Here is a 20,000-nt window from a genome sequence, read left to right on the forward strand (position 1 = left end):
AGATCCTACCAGCGATACGTCTGTCACACTCTCCCCGTCGCTGGGGTGGTCCGTGTGTGTGTCCGCGTGTGTGTGTGTGTGTGTGTGTGTGTGTGTGTGTGTGTGAGGGTTTTTTTTTGTGTATGTCTAGGGCGGTGTTCGTGCGTATATGTGTTTCCGTGTAGGTCTCGGTTTTGTGTGTGTGTGTGTGTGTGTGTGTGTGTGTGTGTGTGTGATGGATATCTATGGGCACAGGTGATGTGTGCGTAACTGTATGGTTTCGTATGTGTGCGTACATTTGCGTACCTGTTTGTTATCTATGTGTGTGTGTGTGTGTATGTGTGTGTGTGTGTGTGTGTGTGTGTGTGTGTGTGTGTGTGTGTGTGTGTGTGTGTGTGTGTGAGTGTAATTACGTATTTGCACTGTACTGGAAGGGAGCTTTCCACTCGTGAGAGGGCCCCCATCTCTACCACTGAACCACCAGTTTGTTGTCCACTAGACTCACCCTACCGTGCTCTCCCACCACTCCTGGACTGCAAGAGTCTTTCTATGTATCTCTTCTTACACGCTGGCTTCATGTTATGGCCCTTGACTGCTCTACCCTGCAGCTTTTCGGGGAACTGTTCAACGCCTACGTCATTGAGTCGGTCAGCGGAGTGGTGTGTGTGTGTGTGTGTGTGTGTGTGTGTGGGCAAGCGCGCTCACATATATGTACATGTATGTCATGTGTGTGTGTGTGTGGGGGGGGGGGGGGGAAGCGCGCTCGCATATATGTACATGTATGTCATGTGTGTGTGTGTGTGTGTGTGTGTGTGTGTGTGTGTGTGTGTGTGTAATTACCCATTTGTAATTACCAATTTGTACAGTACGGTGAGGGAGGGAGTCCCACACTCCTGGGGTCTCACCTCTTGAACTTTCTCTGCCATTAATCAGCTGCCCAAAACTTCCGTATGCTGCCAGTGTGGGCCGTTCCATCACCTCCCTCCCTCGCCTTGCTCCACCACTCTGCTCCTGACGAAGAACTGCCTCACACTCTCACAGGCTTCCTGCTACGTCCTCTGGTGGCCCCTGTCACTCCGCCTCATCGCAATGAGTTCGAAAGTTGAGGACCACGATCAGGTCACCCATTACTCTTCTCTCATCCATATTGGGGCAACATCCTCTATATCCTCTTCGTTGCTCTTCTCTGGACCCTTTCAATTAGCCCTTTGTGTTTCCTTAAGTGCTTGGAACAAACCTATGGAGAATAGTTTAATCAAAGCCTGATGCACTTTGTAAACTAGCTTGGCAAAAATGCTCTTATCCATATGTATCTAAACGCTATTCAAATATTTGCCAATTTAATGGTGCTCTGGTGACAGCACTTGACACCAAGTCGAATCTCAAGTCTTTCTCCAACACAGGCCCCTTCGTCTATCCGGGATGAATTTCATCAACCATTTATCAAATTATCTTTGGACATTGTCTCGGTCCCCTTGTAGGCTGTTGCAGTCTTCCACATTCTTTGCTTCCTTCATATCCTTGGCATCATCTGGAAACACGTTCGTCTGACAGGTCATGTACAATGAGCAAGAATAGCAGGGTTCCTAAGACTAGAGCCCTGCAACATTCAACACGTAACCTCTGTCCATTTCAAAAAGGCTTCTCTGACTTGTGTCCTCTTTTCCCTTCCACTTAAGCAATCTACTGTTCACTGAAGGAGTCTTCCCTTTATTTTTGCTTGAAGTTCCAATTACTTTAACAACCTTCAGTATTTACAATGTCAAATGCTTTCTGGTACTTCAGAAACACGAACTCTAGCCGTCCATCTCTTTTGTTTGAAATGGAGCTGATTCTGCCACATAAGTCTGAGTGATTTGTTATACACGAACTTCTTTCCTAATCATGTTGCCTCTCACTTAAGAGTTCCTACATTGCAAGCAGTAATCCAATTGCTTTCTGGTCATCTTTTTCAGGGATCTTATGCTTTAGTTCAGTTCAATTTCTCGATCTTCTTTGTTAGAGATTTGCACAATCTTGACCCTTCTCAACTCCCCTGGTACTACTTCTCGCCCTAGCGAAATAATGAACAGCATTTTAAGCAGCTTATTGAGTGTACATACCCATATCCTCAGCACGTCGATGTATGTATACACAAGTGTATTTGTGTTTGTTTATCTACATGTGTGTATACGTGGGTATGCGATCAGAAAATAGTTATTCTGGCAATGGCTCATATGACCACGCTTGCTCAGGGTGCAAGGGTATACATGGGGAAGACAGATAACAGAAGATATGCAGCTCTTTGCTAAGGTCATTCACTGGAGGACGTCATAGCACTCGAAGTTTCTTATCTATGTAGATGGAGACGGGATGGCAAAGCGGATGGCATCATCCACAACCAATCGCATTACAGAGATAGTCACACCTATCCTTCTTGTGATGCCACATCAAACGGGTTGGACACACCCGCTCACATTACACAGACGGCCACACACTCACCCGCAGCACCCATCTACCTTCCAGGAGAAGCTGCGTTCTCCACCCACACCACAGAGCCGACCTTTCACATCCAAGGCACCAGAACGCTGCACTTGAAACGCATCACAGGGAAGGCTACACCTGCGGTAATGAAGTGAGCCCCACCCACCCTAGTGCACGGACGGTGATACTCGCATCCCTGGTGTACACATGCACGTACACACCCGTTACTGGGATGGCCACGCCCTTGTCCAGGGAAGCCGAGAGCCGATGCAGGACCTGAGGAGAGGGTTGGCATATTATGGCCCCCTAGGGCCGCCTAGGAAAGTGGGCTGGAAGGCTCTTGTAAGGGAACGACTGCAAAAAGATAGATTTTTCTTAAGTTGACGTTTTTTCTTGTTTAGTGAAGTTATTATTTTTGACTTTCAGTCCCTTCTAGGGACCCCCATAGACCCGGGGTCTGGGGCTCTCCTATTGGCCTGGGGCCCCAGAGATTTTGCCCGAGTTTCCCCCACCGTCTCGATGGACCTGCCCTTACCAGGAGCAGCCACGCCCATCTACACCTCAGGCACAGCTCGCTGCCTCCCCCAGCACCACTATGGCTCTACCTTCCCTTACATCGTGTGGTTATCTCTACTGAGATCCATCGACCTCAGCATTCTCATGCCTGTCTCCTCCATGTTACCCATATATATATATATATATATATATATATATATATATATATATATATATATATATGTATATATATATATATATATATATATATATATATATATATATATATATATATATATATATATGTATATATATATTATTCACCATTTCCCGCGTTAGCGAGGTAGCGTTAAGAACAGATGACTGAACCTTTGAGGGAATATCCTCACTTGGCCCCCTTCTCTGTTCCCTCTTTTGGAAAATTAAAAACGGGAGAGGAAGCTTTCCAGCCCTCCGCTCCCTCCCCTTTTAGTCGCCTTCTACGACACGAAGGGAATACGCGTGTGTGTGTGTGTGTGTGAGTGTGTGTGTGTGTGTGTGTGTGTGTGTGTGATCCTGGCAAGGCATGAATTCCTTTTTTCTCTTCAAAAATCGTGAAGTTTATCTTATACAGACAGCTTCCACAGACCCTCTCTCTTGGAGCTGTAGATCAGATCATATTTCACCAGAGGACTCGTCCAAGTTGGACGCTGGAATCCAGTCTGTCTGCCACTTATCAAGAACTTATTTATAAGAACAACTTGGTACTCACCAGACTTGACGGAGCAGTGGATGTGAGACCTGGACTCGTAATACACCCAGTCGAAACCCGCCTCCCTGGCGAGGCGTGCCAACATCCCGTACTTCGACCGGTCCTGTATGGGGGGTAATAGTGGGTGGAGGTAAGTCATGAGGGTCAGTGGCAATATGGTGGGTGGAGGTAGATCATGAGGGTTACTGGCAATATGGTGGGTGGAGGTAGATCATGAAGGTCAGTGGCAATATGGTGAGTGAAGGTAGGTCATGAAGGTCAGTGGCAATATGGTGAGTGGAGGTAGATCATGAGGGTCAGTGGCAATGTGGTGAGTGGAGGTAGGTCATGAAGGTCAGTGGCAATATGGTGAGTGGAGGTAGATCATGAGGGTCAGTGGCAATGTGGTGGGTGGGGGTAGATCATGAGGGTTACTGGCAATATGGTGGGTGGAGGTAGATCATGAGGGTCAGTGGCAATATGGTGGGTGGGGGTAGATCATGAGGGTTACTGGCAATATGGTGGGTGGAGGTAGATCATGAGGGTCAGTGGCAATATGGTGGGTGGGGGTAGATCATGAGGGTTACTGGCAATATGGTGGGTGGAGGTAGATCATGAGGGTCAGTAGCAATGTGGTGGGTGGAGGTAGATCATGAGGGTCAGTGGCAATATGGTGGGTGGAGGTAGATCATGAGGGTCGGTGGCAATATGGTGGGTGGAGGTAGATCATGAGGGTCAGTGGCAATGTGTTGGGTGGAGGTAGATCATGAGGGTCAGTGGCAATATGGTGGGTGGAGGTAGATCATGAGGGTTACTGGCAATATGGTGGGTGGAGGTAGATCATGAGGGTCAGTAGCAATGTGGTGGGTGGAGGTAGATCATGAGGGGTTGTGGCAACACTGGTGGTGCCTTTGTTCGAGAGAGAGAGAGAGAGAGAGAGAGAGAGAGAGAGAGAGAGAGAGAGAGAGAGAGAGAGAGAGAGAGAGAGAGAGAGAGAGAGTGGTGGTGGTGGAGTGGGAACAGTGATAGTGATGGAGAGTAGTGATGGTGATTAGTGAACAGTTGGTGATAGTGATGATGGTGGCAGTGGATCAGATGGTGATAGTGATGATGGTGGCGGTGGATGTGAGGTTGTGCTGAGAGTGATTAGTGAGCTGTGATTGTGGTGAGTGTGGTTAGACGTGGGGGCTTGATGAAGAGTCTTGGCTGATGGCTGAAGGGCCTGGCTGATGAGTTGGATGAAGGGTCCTGCGTGTTGAGTTGGGTGAAGGGTCCTGGCTGAGAAGTTGGATGAATTGTCCTGGCTGATGAGTTGGGTGAAGGGCCAGGCTGATAGACTGGGTGAAGGGACTGGCTGATAGATTGGGTGAAGGGCCAGGCTGATAGATTGGGTGAAGGGACTGGCTGATAGATTGGGTGATGGGACTGGCTGATGAGTTGGATGAAGGATCTTGGCTGAGAAGTTGGATGAAGTGTCCTGGCTGAGAAGATGGTTGAGGGGTCATGGCTGATGAGTTGGGTAAAGGGTCCTGTATGACAAGTTGGATGAGGAATCTTGAGTCGAGTGATGAGTTGATGAGTCCGAGTTAATGTGTCTGTGGGATGAGTCTTGATAAATGAAGCGATCCTGTCGCATGAGGTGAGTAATGAGTCTTGCCTGCAGGAGATGGGTTTCTGGTCCTGGTGAATGATCAGCAAATCCTGGCAAATAAACAAGGTGCCCGATGCCGGTGAACGAGATATGAAAACAGGGTATGAGTCGCGGTGACCTTTCTTTGATATGTGGATAATTAAAGCAAGATCAGGCTAATGACCATTGATCAGCCGAGAGGCAAGAGCAGCATTAGCACCACATCCAGCTGGTATCGAGGACGGGGCACTGACCGAGTTAACACCCACAGAGCAAGTCATGAGTGCGAGCTGCGAACTCGCCTCCTCCTCGACAAAACGAAGGTCCACGTATGGTGTGGTCTATCACACAGGCGACGAACATGTAAGCTCTCAAGGGGAGACCATGAACGAAGGAACTACAGCGGCCATAATACACTGTGGTATGACTCGATGAGGAAGAGGACCCATTGTAGTGGGTCAGGGGACGACATCCCGGTCTCCTGGTGCTGACGTCCTCCTCCCCCCAACAATGGCGGGAGCATCTCGGGAGAAGAATGTTTCAGTACTAACTAACGTGACTAACGATCCCTTTATCATCACATCCCAAAGGGGATTTCGTCAACTCATGTTGGTTAATCAGTGCTTCCTGTCTTTGTCTTACAATCAGGCTTCTAATTCTTGTTCCTACTCGGGAATAAGTAAACATGACGTTGAAGATAGATAAGTCTCGAGCCATTTATCAATCTCCTTCTGTGTGGTCCTTTCATGATTCGTCCACTGCGTTTTTGTTATTCCAGGGAGGCTAGAGCGTTGCAGGTCCTATAATTACTGTTCGGGTGCAGTACTAGCATGCTAACTAGCGGAAATCTGCTGCAATGGCTCTTACAAGTGGTCCAGATTATCATTAACCATCCAGCACCCAGACAGATGGCGCGTATCCTCTCCTTCTACAAAGCTTTGTCCAGGTAACTTCTGGTGTGTAGATGATGGTACGCCTGGAACGCATTTCCACCCTGTATCCTCCCAACCCTTCAGCTAGCAAGATTTGGATAATCGTTCCAGCAGACCTCTCATGTAGAAATGGGGAAATCGTATCAATTCCTCCTATATTTCCAGCCTGTGGTTCCAGCACCCTGGCGTCTGGAGATGACCGCCATGGAAAAGACTACTGAAGAAATCATCACATTGCGCTCTATCAAAACAGTAGCTTTACTACATCAAGGGCATAAGGTAAAGACTGATAAGCCTGGTGCGTTGACTTGATAACCCCTGTCTGTTGAGTTGATAAGCCTTCTCTGTAGAGATGCAGACAATAAAGACAACGAGGTTATAACAGGAGCAGTTGATATCAGACAGTCTTTTTACAGACACTAACAGATTATCAATAATATTCACTGTGGTTGAATTGGCCTGGTTTTGCATCAACCTGTATGAGACTGGACGACCTTGATGCTTTTACGGTGCTGAACTGCAACTCGGGGACGAAGGATCTCTGGTAGCAGGAGGAGACAGTGGCGAAATTGGCGTAGTTAAATTCTTTCTGAACTGTTGGATGAGGTCCAAATGATGGTTGGAAAGAGTTTCGAGCTCTAAAGATTTTAGGGTCGTTTGATAAGTGGTGTGAAAATGGACCGAGGATGATCTTGAATACCTTGTTCTGCACAATATCCAGCAGTCAATGTTGTGTGATGGACAGAGAGGAATAGCAAGCGGTGGGCGTGCATACGTGTGTGGTTTGAAGAATGAAGCTTGAGATGTTCTTGATCTTAGGCGTAGGGAGTCCAAGTGTCTTGAGTCAAAGAAAAAAAATAGAGACGACAACTGGAGGATATGACGGTGCTACTGACGTTCCTTCCAGTTTATCGTCCAGAGCGACACCGAGAAGCTTCGTAGACTGAGCACCCTAGAGGTGGCTGGAGCCGCGTGATACAGTAAGGGTTGGGACGCGGCTGGAAGCGGAACTGGGGTACTTAACTAGGGTCTTCGTTTGGTTGATGGTGACATGGATGGCGGCGGTCCAGCTCTAGAGACAGTTAATTGTGTTCTGGAGGACTTTCCAGCTGGGAGAAGTGTTGTTATTGCTGATACCAGTCGTCAAAGTACTTCACTCAAGCATGGTTCACAAGGATAAGAAGGCACCCCTGTGATGTTGGGACGCCGCAGGTAAAAGACTGGAAGGCAGAGATGGCCTTGTAGAAGTGTACAGCCTGGCTACGCTCACTGAGGAAGCCTGCTGGTCATGGAATGAGAATTCGCCAACAAGTGCTGATGGTTTTATTAAGCATTGTGTTACGGTCGACTAGGTCGAGAGCTTTGGTGAAGATGAGAGACCGTGAGGTCTTGTATCATTCCAAGTTGCGATAGATAAAGGGCTACGAAGATGACGAGGCGGTGGGTATGGTAGATGAAGTCTTCAAAATGCCAAAATAGTGAGGCTCTCTAGAACTTGCAATATCGGATGAAAGACTAATTAATTCCAAAACCTTCAAAGAGTGAGCTTGGGGTAATAGCATTAGATCGTACCTCGATGGGAGATGGAAGGCATATGGACCACATTGTCGGGGTGACATGAAGTCCTCCAGTCAGCTGAACATCTTGATGATGGAGTTGAGGCATCTGAAACCCTCAGGTTGAAAACTTCTTTAGTTTTAAAGGTGAGTTAAAGGGTGTGTTCGGGCGCTTCACCCTATGGCTGTGTGACTGTCTAATGACTTCAAATTCATATTAGGCGTTGCTGGGTCAAGAAGATAGGCAGACCGTGTTAGGGAAGGAGGAGTCTCTGGCGGTGTTTGGCGAAGCGATAGTTGATACACTGAGCTCTTTGTTCACTGGAGAGGTGATTGACGAAGGAGTCTGGCTACTGAAACAGGCTTGAGAAATATCATGTATAGATTTGAGCTGCATTTTGTCAATACTTGAGCATCGATGTTTGTAGACTTGACTACCACTACCTGTAGATCTGAATAGCGTTGTCTGTAGACTTGAGCAGCTCTGTGCGTCAAAGAAGAAACTCATCTCTTAAATGTGACACAAAATGACGTTGAATATGACCCGATAGCCAATCGCATATGCTGTCAGTATAGCCTTAACTTGAGCACGACGATTCGACCACAGGATAGGATAGCGTGACCTCAGACATGACCCTTTAAAGGTCGTGCTGAGAAGAGACTGAAAGCCTTAGGCCAATATTCCACTGACGCTCAAATACTGATTGATATTATCATACATTTTCAATAACAACGATTAGATTGTGATCTTATGCTTCCTTCAAAATCTTATTTGCCGCACCACAAGCTTATAGACGTTGTATCACTCTTAATGAACCACCTACTGTCTCACGAGCAGTCCAGCAAGCAAGGTAATGTTGCGCATCATCATCATCTGCTGCAAGTCATCTATCGTAGGTGACCTGTTACCAGCAAGGCGCGTTCAGGTCGGGAACTCGGCTTCTACCTTCCCCAGGTGAGCTCATCTAGATGAGGGTGTCTCGGTTTTTTTTTATAGACGCTTGTAAACGGCCTCTTTGTGATATTTTCCTTTGTAAAATATTTTCTTCCTTGACTAAGTGTGGTTAGTTAGTGTATAGGTTTAAGGCCTATGAATTGCCAGGGTCATCAAGGCCGTCAGCGTCAAACTACATCCACCAGCCGGAACATCTTCAACGACTTCTTCAGGTGTTAGGGGTAATTCTAACACCAGGTACACTCTCACAAAGCGTTTGGCCCGCGTCCCTCTGACTACTTTGAAGTTTGTATCAAGTGATATGACAACAAGGGATTTCTTTTCACGTTTGCTGGGTAAGTTTGTGCATCAAATCATCTCGAGTATAAGCACTTTTCATTTTGCCAACCATCACAGATCATCTCTAAGCTAATCTTACCCTCCTGTCATTTGGCACTTGTTCTAATGCCGTCTCGTAATCTCCATAAACTTTCCATTCAAATCGAACCACACGAAGATCAAAAAGATCTTATCTAGCTTTATATGTACTGCTTAGTCTATGATATATACATTCATATGCATGAATATATATTTCATCTGTTTCATGATACATTTCCTTTGTCTCCGATCCGGCAAACTCTGCCCTCGTCATCGAAATATATTTGGCTAGGTATTCTCATGACTACGGAGCCCATAATAGCCAAGCTGTTAAAGTCCCCAACTCCTACACAAACAGCAGTAGTTCGAATCCTGCTGTACGAAAGGCATTATATATTCTATGAAAGTATGCGTGTGTATATATAAGGCCAGACTTCTAAACCAGGATATCCAGACCACCATATCCTTCGCTGGTGGAATGTATATAACTGAACTTCCTCCTTATTAATGTCTATGCGGCCTTCAATCAGGCAGTGATGTGTATGAGACCAGATACCTTCCTCAGTAAGGATTATGAGGTAAATGTCCTTCAGATACCTTCTCAATGAGGAGTATAAGGTAAATGCCCTCCAGATACCTTCTCAACGAGGAGTATGAGGTAAATGCCCTTCAGATACCTTCTCAATGAGGGGTATGAGGTAAACGCCCTTCAGATACCTTCTCAATGAGGAGTATGAGGTAAATGCCCTTCATATAAAGTGCACGGGTCAGTATCCCTGCAGTGAGGGATGAGACCTGATATCCTGTCTTGAAAAGTGAGGTGCACAAGGCTATATATCCTCATAATGAGGTATATGAAGCCACTTACTCTCACAGAGAATCTGTCCAATACCAGAGTCTATACAGTGACGTTTACAAGAGTCCAATTACCCTGGCAGTGAGGCATTCACTGCCACATACAGTGAAGTCTGGAGCCCAGACCAGTTCCCACACAGTGAGGAACACCTGCATGGGAGGTAGTCGACACCACACACACTCACTGGTGAGTGCGTGACGCCTTCACTCTCCACAATAGTGACGTGTTTGCGGTCAACCACTCAGGAGGCGAGTGTCTATAGCGAAAGGACTCTCGCCATTGATGTGTATGTGACCCCCTGCTTGCTCAAGCAAGCAGGGCGTACGTGTGCCTGTAATGATACCGGCCGCCTGCTTGTGTAAGGCACACTTGCCTTAGGACCCTCGACGCTGACTTGATGAATGGATTCCACTGACTCACTTCTTAACATTCAGCCTCTTTAAGCTTCGAGAATCTATTTACTCTCAAATTTCCACCATCATCCTTCAGCCTCCGAGCGTCTATTTACCTTTGCATTTTCCTTCTTCTTTTTTTTTTTTTCCTCAATCATTCCTTTGACAATGTGTGTTTACATTAAGTCCTTCGGCGCTTGGTCATCTCCCTGAACAGATCGGTGTTGATGAATGGAGCCAGCAGAGGTGGCAGAAGGTGATGGACTGATATGAGGAAGACTATGATACATGGGTTGGATTAATTGTGGCTCAGACTTAAAGAATATGTGACACTGAAATACGTACAGTCACTTGAGCAGTGAGGGACAGAGTCAATATTGAAACTGATGTATTTATCTTAAAGTATGAGAACATATTCAACTCTGCAGCTAAGAGGAAGAGATATATCTTTTATGATATTGCTTATAATGATCATTATACCTGAGGGGTTGTATGAGTTGTGACCTTTATTTACCGAGTCTGTTTAGGTTGATTATATGTATGCAATGGTTATCAGAGCTGAACTTAAGAGTTTGTTAGCCATACTGAACTTACCTGAGATGTCTGCTAGTGTTGTCCATACATGAGGTAGAGCTACTAACACAGACCTTACCTGAGGTGGAGCTACTAAAACAGACCTTACCTGAGGAGGAGCTACTAACACAGACCTTACCTGAGGAGGAGCTACTAACACAGACCTTACCTGAGGAGGAGCTACTAACACAGACCTTACCTGAGGAGGAGCTACTAACACAGACCTTACCTGAGGAGGAGCTACTAACACAGACCTTACCTGAGGTGGAGCTACTAACACAGACCTTACCTGAGGCAAAGCTACTAACCCAGACCTTACCTGAGGTGGAGCTACTAACACAGACCTTACCTGAGGTACAGCTACTAACACAGACCTTACCTGAGGTATAGCTACTAACACAGACCTTACTTGCAGCAGAGCTACTAACACAGACCTTACCTGAGGTGGAGCTACTAACACAGACCTTACCTGTGCTACTAACATAGACCTTACCTGCAGCAGAGCTACTAACACAGACCTTATCGGAGGTAGTGATGTCGACGGCCCGACCCTCATAGTGGAGGCTGTGAGGCGCGTGGTGGTGCTCCTCGTCCCAACCTTCGGTGACTCTCACCTTGACACCGGGCCATTGGTTCATCACGCTGATGGCCAGCGTGTTCAGCTTCTCCTTACAACGCTGCGGGGGACACAAGGCGTTAGTCTGGCTGCCAGGTGAGGCGGGTAGATTTACATGAACACCTCCCTTATCTTGACATCTGCTCGCTAACCCCACACCCCTCTGAGCTTACCTCCAAACTTATCGTAGTGTAGGTAAGATCTTATCATTTACTTGATTTAGGTGTCCCATAATACCACAAAATTTCATTTCTTCTGCTGAACAATTATGCCTTAATGTCATATCAATAGCAGGAAACAGTGCACAAAAGATATCTATATAATTAGTAATGCATTAAAGGAGTTAGATTTAGTTCAAAAATATAATATATATAATGTGTGAATACTCAACATAGCATATGATATACCACTCTCAGACAGCCCTGCTGCGTGAGACTTAAATGAGCATAATCACCCGTAACTCGAGACGTAAAAGATCACATTATAATTGGCGTAAAGGTACAAGAAGGAGCAGATATTTTCCATAAATGCTCAGCGCAAATTAGTTTACGGGGAACGGTCGGCCACAGCGGTGAAAGACCTTCTTCCAGCAGTTACCTGTGGGTAAGAATCCATCATCCTGCTTCTTAACCGTGAAATGAGCGCATCCGACACAGCTGGAAAAAAGACCATGGATAACGTCCAACATAAATTCATGTATACTTTGAGAAGAACGTTGGAAATAAACGTATACACGACAGCAGTAACGGGGACGCTAAAAAAAACTAATGTGCAGCAGTGGAGAGTCGGTGATAGCTTAAAAAAAGAAACTGAGCGAAATTACATTTCTTTTTGTCAAGTTTAATCATTTTTCTTTACCAGACAACCCAGTCGTGGGCCAAGCAGGCCTCCTGCTGTCTGTCTTTCTCATGTAAACTCATGTAAACAACATCCTGAACTCCTACGTATTCTCGCCCAATGGGAATGTAATCGCGTCAAGTAAGCCCTGCGGCGAGATTGGGTCTCTTGGCCCCAACAGAACAAGACGTCGTCAACCATTCATTTGTGAGAGGGAGACCAGAGATAGAGGCATGTTGATGGAGCCTCTTATCTATCGAGCAGATAGCACCGTGTACCAACACACACTTAAGCCTTCGCTGCGACGATAACTAATGTCGTTTATCGCCCGCAATCTGATACTGATTAATTTCCTTGATCTCGGGTAATGGGAGTACAGAAAAAGGCAAACGAGGTGCCTCATACGTCCTCCCCAGCAGGGAACGTAAAGATGGTGGACGCTAACGACTTGGAATCGAACTTGAGTGATTGATAACACGGCACTTTTGGTGGCGCTAACTCTCCACTTCATCACCACACTCCTAGGATCCCTCCGACACACCCCCACCAGATTCTTCACCTCCTGAAGCTCTCCCTCCTTCCAGAGCCAACGGTCGAGAATGATATTCATGGTTTCCCCTCCAGCCACCTGGAGAGACTGGGAGACTCGCCCTATGCCGGACGGCGGGGTTGGCCCGGTATAGCCTTTGAAGAGAGAGAGGGCGGCCAAGGATGGATGGGCCAGTAGCCATCAGTCACCTCACGTCAAATAATTATCCCTCGGCACTCGCATTACTCTTGTTGCCGGAAATGTCTATGGAAGCTGACCCTCTCTTCTCTCTCCCTCTCTTTCCTCCCCTCCTCTGTCTGGCCTTTCTCAATAGCACAAAAGTAGTATGGGGTCTTGGACCATACTTCAGGCTTAATCTGCCGTCTGATCTTTAAGGCACACAGAGCGTAAAATCGGCGATTTACCTCGGGAATGAAATGCCTCAAAACAAATTGAATTCACCGCCGACACTGAGACTGGCTGAGGTGATCAGACTCGCCACACAGTTTCCAACATTATGGGTGAGCACTTGCCTCAAGAGTCGACCACTGCGTAAATAAATACACTGGAAAAAAAAACGAGAGCACGCAGGGGACAAAAATTACGAGGGTCGCAGTACACGATGAAGAAGACACTGGAAGACCTAAGTGGACTACCAGACGACCATGCTGGCATGGAACGCTGGAAGACAGTACTGGATCTCCAGACGAACACATCAAATGGACTGGAGCGCTAGAGGATAGCATTGGACTATCAGTTGAATACACCAGATGGACTTGAACACTGGAAAACAGTACTGGACTACCAGACGACACCAGACGGATTGGAACACTAGCAGTCAGTGCTAAACCACCAGAAGAGTGCATGAAACGGACTGGAACACTGGAAGACCACAGCACACAAGGAGGGTTTTATCACTAAAGAAACTCAACGCACCAGATAAACAGAAACGGGATACATCATGCCGAAGGAACTGGAGCGGTAAAGAGACGTAACGCTATACGTCCGAAACATGAAGCCTTCTGAACAAGATGGATGATAGCAACGAAGGCTCGGATAACAGGATAATAGAAAATGAAGTCCAGGAGAGTGGAAATCTGCAACACATATGGAAGGACTGAAAGACTGGTTTTATCGATTACTCTTTTTCTTCTTTCTTTCATATGGAGGTACCAAAATATACCTGGAACCAGAGGCCATCAAACTGGAATATACGTGGGCTTCGGTCTCCCAAACAGACTGAAACATAGGAGGACCACAGTCTGGACCTACACGTACCGAAAGGGATACAAAAACCTTTAACCTCATGTTTATCGGAGATGTATCCTACAGCCTCTAAGTCGATAACCAAAGCGTGTGAGCGATAGTTCAACCTTACTCTTATACCGACTGAGTGAAAAGCCATAATGGAACAGCTCATATTGCATTCCAGTGTAACAAAAGAGACAACGGGGAACAGGAATGGTCCACTTGAACTGGTTCTTTAACCATTCCTAACAGATGAGACCATTAGGAGCTCAGAAAATGTTGAGCATCAGATAGACAATATAAAAAAAAAACGATAGATGTTTATGGTACATAGTTGTATATCGAACACATCATCTGCTGATAAATTAATTACCAGGGGATTAAAAACCATCTGTAGAAGCTTAAGATTTCCTAGTGCTTAAATAGACCTGAGTGTACGTAGAACTGGTCCCAGAGTCGTTACAGGCAATAAAGTTAATTAGTAACCGCAATTTTCTAAGTACTTAGCGACTGGTCTTAAGCCTTAATTGATCGTTTATTAAGCTAAAGTGGCATCATACCGGATGACCAAGTCGGAGGCGAAAATACTGGGAAATATGAACTGGCCTGGAGACGCGATGTTTGAGGTTCAGATAATTGTACTAAACGAAGAGTTTAACTCTTGAGTTCTTAGATAAAACTTGTGCATATACATACATATGTATGTATATATATATATATATATATATATATATATATATATATATATATATATATATATATATATATATATATATATCCTTCCTTCAAACTATCCGCCATTTCCCACATTAGCGAGGTAGCGTTAACAGAGGACTGGGCCTTTGAGGGAATACCCTCACTTGGCCCCCTTCTCTGTTCCTTCTTTGGAAAAATAAAAAAAAGAGAGGGGGAGGATTTCCAGCCCCCCGCATGGCAGCAATTGGAATCATGAAAGCCAAAGTGAGGCACAGGGTGGGTCAGGGGTTAATGGTCTTCGGTGCACTGAGAGGGGAAGAAAGGTCACTATCTTCGAGGGCAAAGATGGGTATATTTGATGGGACAGTAATCCCGTCGGAGCTGTGTGGACGTGAGGCGTGGGCCTTAGACAGTAATGCAAAGAGTATGATGGATGTATGGGTAATGCAATGTCTGAGCACAATACGTGGTGTGAGGAGGGTTGATCGAATAAGAATGAAATGATGGTAAGAGAGAGGTGTATGGTAGGAGAAGCATGTGTTTGAGAGTTGAAGCAAGTGAGCTTAAATGGTTTGGATATTTGGAGAGGATGAGTGAGGAAAGGTTGACTAAGAAAGAGCACGGAAATGGGACAGAAATTACACTGGTCACAGTACATCAAGACCGAAGTACTGGAAGACGGTGCTGGACCACCCCATCAAGGGGAGAGAGAGAGAGAGAGAGAGAGAGAGAGAGAGATGAGGAGAGAGAGAGAGAGAGCACACACACACACACACTGAGTAATGAAACCGTGTACGTCAACATCATACAGAAGCTTAAAAAGCTTTACGATAGAAGCGATTGTTCAAGAGATGAGGCCCCCCCGTACAGTAGAGATAGACAAGGACAAATAGGTAATCGCACACGCGTACAATTAGCTGCACGAAAACCAAACTACACAGGCACGCGCGTGCATAAACAACACGCATGAAATATGTTTCATTACATGCATGACATAAATCAAGTATGTTTCCTCGTCTTAATGACCAGCGTGGCCACCACAAAAGCAACACACGAGAGACCCTGGAGCTCCTCAGCCACAAGACTCAGCCTCGGCCTTGCGTCCGGCAAATTTAGATTCGTGTGGCGCTGGACGCGTCCAAGATGTCTGGGATACGCCGCTCGTGCAAGACAATGGCGAGAATCTCAACTATTTACTGGAGCAGATCCCTCTTTTCTCGTTGGTGTGGCGCTCATGACCCAGGGCCGACCCGTCAGGCGCCAATGCCTAGCCTTGTATATCAGAGGTAATGGGTACAACCGCTGGGCTAGCACTCCTAATGGCCAGCCTCAGTTCGTCCTCAATGTCTGGTTGTATTAATGACACTGTTGCTCGCTGGTCAGTGGGTTCTCGAAGTATTAATGACACTGTAGTTCGTCGGGGCGCAGGTTTCTCCTTATTTAGCTGGTTGCAGTGTGCCCTCTGGATCAACGTAGGCTACAGGAAGTGAGTATGCGCCACACACGTTTTGACGGGGAAGTTAACGAAGTCTGAGTCGTTTTTCTAAGGGGTTGGGACGCGCTGTGACCTGACATGACCTGGCGGGTTACAGGTGACACCCCCAGCAGTTACAATGCCGTACACGTGCCGTAGACACCTCGACCGCCTCTCTCTCTCTCTCTCTCTCTCTCTCTCTCTCTCTCTCTCTCTCTCTCTCTCTCTCTCTCTCTCTCCTGCGTACCCGTTGGTGTATTTATGTCGCCAGTTAACTTGATAAACGGAGTTACTTTACGGAACAACGAGCCTGCGCTTTGTTGATCCGCTCCCAGATCTCTCTAGCCTTGATCATTGTACTACAAGAGAGACCTGTTGCTCCGGGTTGCTCAGAGAACCTTGGGTACGTAATTTGTCTGAATGCAAAGCGAGTACTTGCAGGGCGCTTACATGGTCTTTACGAGATGGTATAATCTTCTTATCTTCGTTCACCTCTGAGGCTTATCGAAGCAGTGAGTACACGGGAACTAAGAGGTACCGAGCGAGTGTGTCGGCGCTCCTGAAGAATGGCCTCCCAACGTTTTTACGAGGCTTAGTTAGGCTAGGTTAGACCTAGGTTAGTTAGCTTCTGGTACACACCTCATCCAACCTAACCCAGCCAAGCCTAGCCAAGCCTAGCCTAGCCTAGAAAGATGCTGGAGGGATGTGGGGGAATCTTCAAGCGACCCAGAATATCAAAATACAATAAGAAGAAGCAGCAGAATACAAATGAATATGATGCATTCGTCCATCCTAAAGCACACTGATGCTCGAGTGACTAGAATCTATGAAACACACAACGTTGATCTCATGATTACGTGCGATACATCCTGGAAGATGTTTTATAAAAGGAATCAACATACTTGGGGCCAACTGTCTCTCCATAACACCAGCAGGATCGCAAGCTTCCCTTAAAGGATCATAAACGTCATAGTTTCCATTTCCAGATCCTCTCAGTCCGGCAGAACATTGTGCAAGACGTTCCCACAAGCGCCCCGTCCGGGCAGTAAGGGGGCCGCGGACGCTGTGGGTGTCCAACAATACCACTACTCGCCCCTGGTAAATATTTTGATCCGGTCCTCCAGCTGTCTCGTGCCCAGCCTTTGTGGCGGTTCTCTCGATCCCCAGCCTCCATACACCCGTGTGTGTGGGCCTGGGTAGCCAGACGCCACTCCTAGGGTTCGACTCCCATCCGTTTCTTTTTAGTTTTCAATTATTTGTTGTCTAGATATACGAAGAGGAAGTGCGTCAGTGATGGTGTGGGTAGAGGTCACATAGCTGAGGGTAAGTGGAGGCAATTATAGGGCGTACAGTGGGTACAGTGCATCGACACAGGTGGGTAACAGGTGGACCTAAGCATATATATATATATATATATATATATATATATATATATATATATATATATATATATATATATATATATATATATATATATATCTTTCTTTCATACTATTCGGCATTTCCCGCGTTAGCGAGGTAGCGTTAAGAACAGAGGGCTGGGCCTTTGAGGGAATATCCTCACCTGGCCCCCTTCTCCGTTCCTTCTTTTGGAAAAGTAAAACAGGAGGGGAAGGTTTCCTAACCCCCGCTCCCACCTCTTCTCAGTCGCCTTCTACGACAAGCAGAGAATACGTGGGCCAGTATTCTTCCTCCCCTAACCCCTGGGATAATATATATATATATATATATATATATATATATTTCATTTATTAATGTGGTGTCTACCACTGAAACCTTCCCACGCACACACACACACACACACACACACACATACACACACAGCAATACCATACGGGTCATTACAATGAGTAAGCATTATCACACCGGTGTCTATATGTTCTGGATAGAATTACGTGAATATATAGCAATCAACTTGAAGCCAGTAAATGTTACCCATCTCTTCCTCTGGTTCCTTCTCATGAACAAAGCAATGTTGATTCACTTATCTTCACGCGAAGTTTTATAGATGACAGTGTGACGGTAAAAGCACACTTCACATATGGTCATCTCAGATGTAGAGTAAGATAAAAGGCACAACAAAAGAAATGATAATCTAAGTTCTTGTGGTGTTTGCAGACCTGACTCTTTAAGGAAGAGAGAGAGAGAGAGAGAGAGAGAGAGAGAGAGAGAGAGAGAGAGAGAGAGAGAGAGACAAAGGAAGGAAGAGAATGCCACAGCTTCGCTGTACGAGACAGGAAGAAAGTAATGACAACGGTCGGTCATTCTTCGTGTGAATAATCTCCATACAAAAACTATGGGAAGCTGCAGTTACAAATTTTTTTTTTCGTATGATTATAAACAGACTACTAATCACACGCGAACGCTACTATTAAGGTATCTCATCAAGACAGTCTTTAACTCCTGTGAAAAAAAATCGAGTCGGTCCTTCTCAAGATTGCCAAATCTCGACATAGATTTGGCTGTTTAGTTCTCGGGCTACACTCACTGACCCGCACCAGCAGGAAGGTCTTCACTGTGGCAAGAGGCTTTTAGTTACCCCAGCCGTGTAGATCTCTCCTCCCACATGCCCGCCCTTCTCACCAATTACGTCTCCACCACCGCCCTCACTCACACATCAAACCTGCTAACCAACAGAGACCCCAGCAGCAAGGCTGCTCCTTCGTCCTTGTGCCATGTGTGTAGTGTGTGCCACTGTCTCGTGCAGCGTGTACCTACTGTCTTGTGTAGCGCGTGCCTACTGTCTTGTGTAGCGTGTGCCTACTGTCTTGTGTAGCGCGTGCCTACTGTCTTGTGCAGCGTGGGCCTACTGTCTTGTGTAGCGTGTACTTACTGTCTTGTGCAGCGTGTGCCTACTGTCTTGTTTAGCGTGTACCTACTGTCTTGTGCAGCGTGGGCCTACTGTCTTGTGCAGCATGTGTCTACTGTCTTGTGCAGCGTGTGCCTACTGTCTTGTTTAGCGTGTACCTACTGTCTTGTGTAGCGTGTACCTACTGTCTTGTGTAGCGTGTGCCTACTGTCTTGTGCAGCGTGTGTCTACTGTCTTGTGTAGCGTGTGCCTACTGTCTTGTGCAGCGTGGGCCTACTGTCTTGTGCAGCGTGTGCCTACTGTCTCGTTTAGCGTGGGCCTACCATGTAAATAACAATTAGCCCCTTTGAATACTACGACTTAACTCGTTGAGTAAGATGAACTAACCCTAGAATAACTCATATTTTAAACATCATACTTAAGGGTGTAAGTCATCGAACTCAAGTGGTGAAGTTGTTGTACTTAAGGGGATAAGTCGTCATACTTAAGTGGTCAAGTAATCGTACTCAAGTCGTCTTTCTTAAGGGGTTAAGTCTTCTAGTCAAGGGGTTAAGGCGCTGTACTGAAGGGATTAAATGGATATTTTCAAAGGGTTAAGTCGTCGAACTCAAAGCGTTGCTTCATCGTACTTAAGGTGTTAAATAAACGAACTAAAGTGATGAATACGTGATTGGTTTAGCATTGTGTTGCCCAAGTCGTTCCTCTTTCTGCGGATTGTATGGCGAGTCACGAGTGGTGTCCAGGTCTATATGGTGAGCCACGAGTGGTGTCCAGGGCTGTATGGTGAGCCACGAGTGGTGTCCAGGACTGTATGGTGAGCCACGAGTGGTGTCCAGGACTGTATGGTGAGCCACGAGTGGTGTCCAGGGCTGT

General features: G+C 46.3%; 1 protein-coding gene across 2 annotated transcripts in view; it reads right to left on the minus strand.

The window, feature by feature from the left end:
* The window catches only part of LOC139748146 (sonic hedgehog protein-like), a 318,619-nt gene that overhangs the window by 15,240 nt on the left and 283,379 nt on the right, over nucleotides 1-20,000 (minus strand). For both annotated transcript variants that reach the window (XM_071660835.1, XM_071660834.1), the window contains 2 exons: nucleotides 11,437-11,595; nucleotides 3,689-3,791 (listed from right to left, as the gene is read on the minus strand). In XM_071660835.1, the coding sequence (XP_071516936.1) occupies nucleotides 3,689-3,791; nucleotides 11,437-11,595 (262 nt within the window). The remainder of the gene's footprint in view (nucleotides 1-3,688; nucleotides 3,792-11,436; nucleotides 11,596-20,000) is intronic.

The sequence above is a fragment of the Panulirus ornatus genome, chromosome 72 (assembly GCF_036320965.1).
Source record: "Panulirus ornatus isolate Po-2019 chromosome 72, ASM3632096v1, whole genome shotgun sequence".
NCBI classification, from domain to species: Eukaryota; Metazoa; Arthropoda; class Malacostraca; order Decapoda; family Palinuridae; genus Panulirus; species Panulirus ornatus.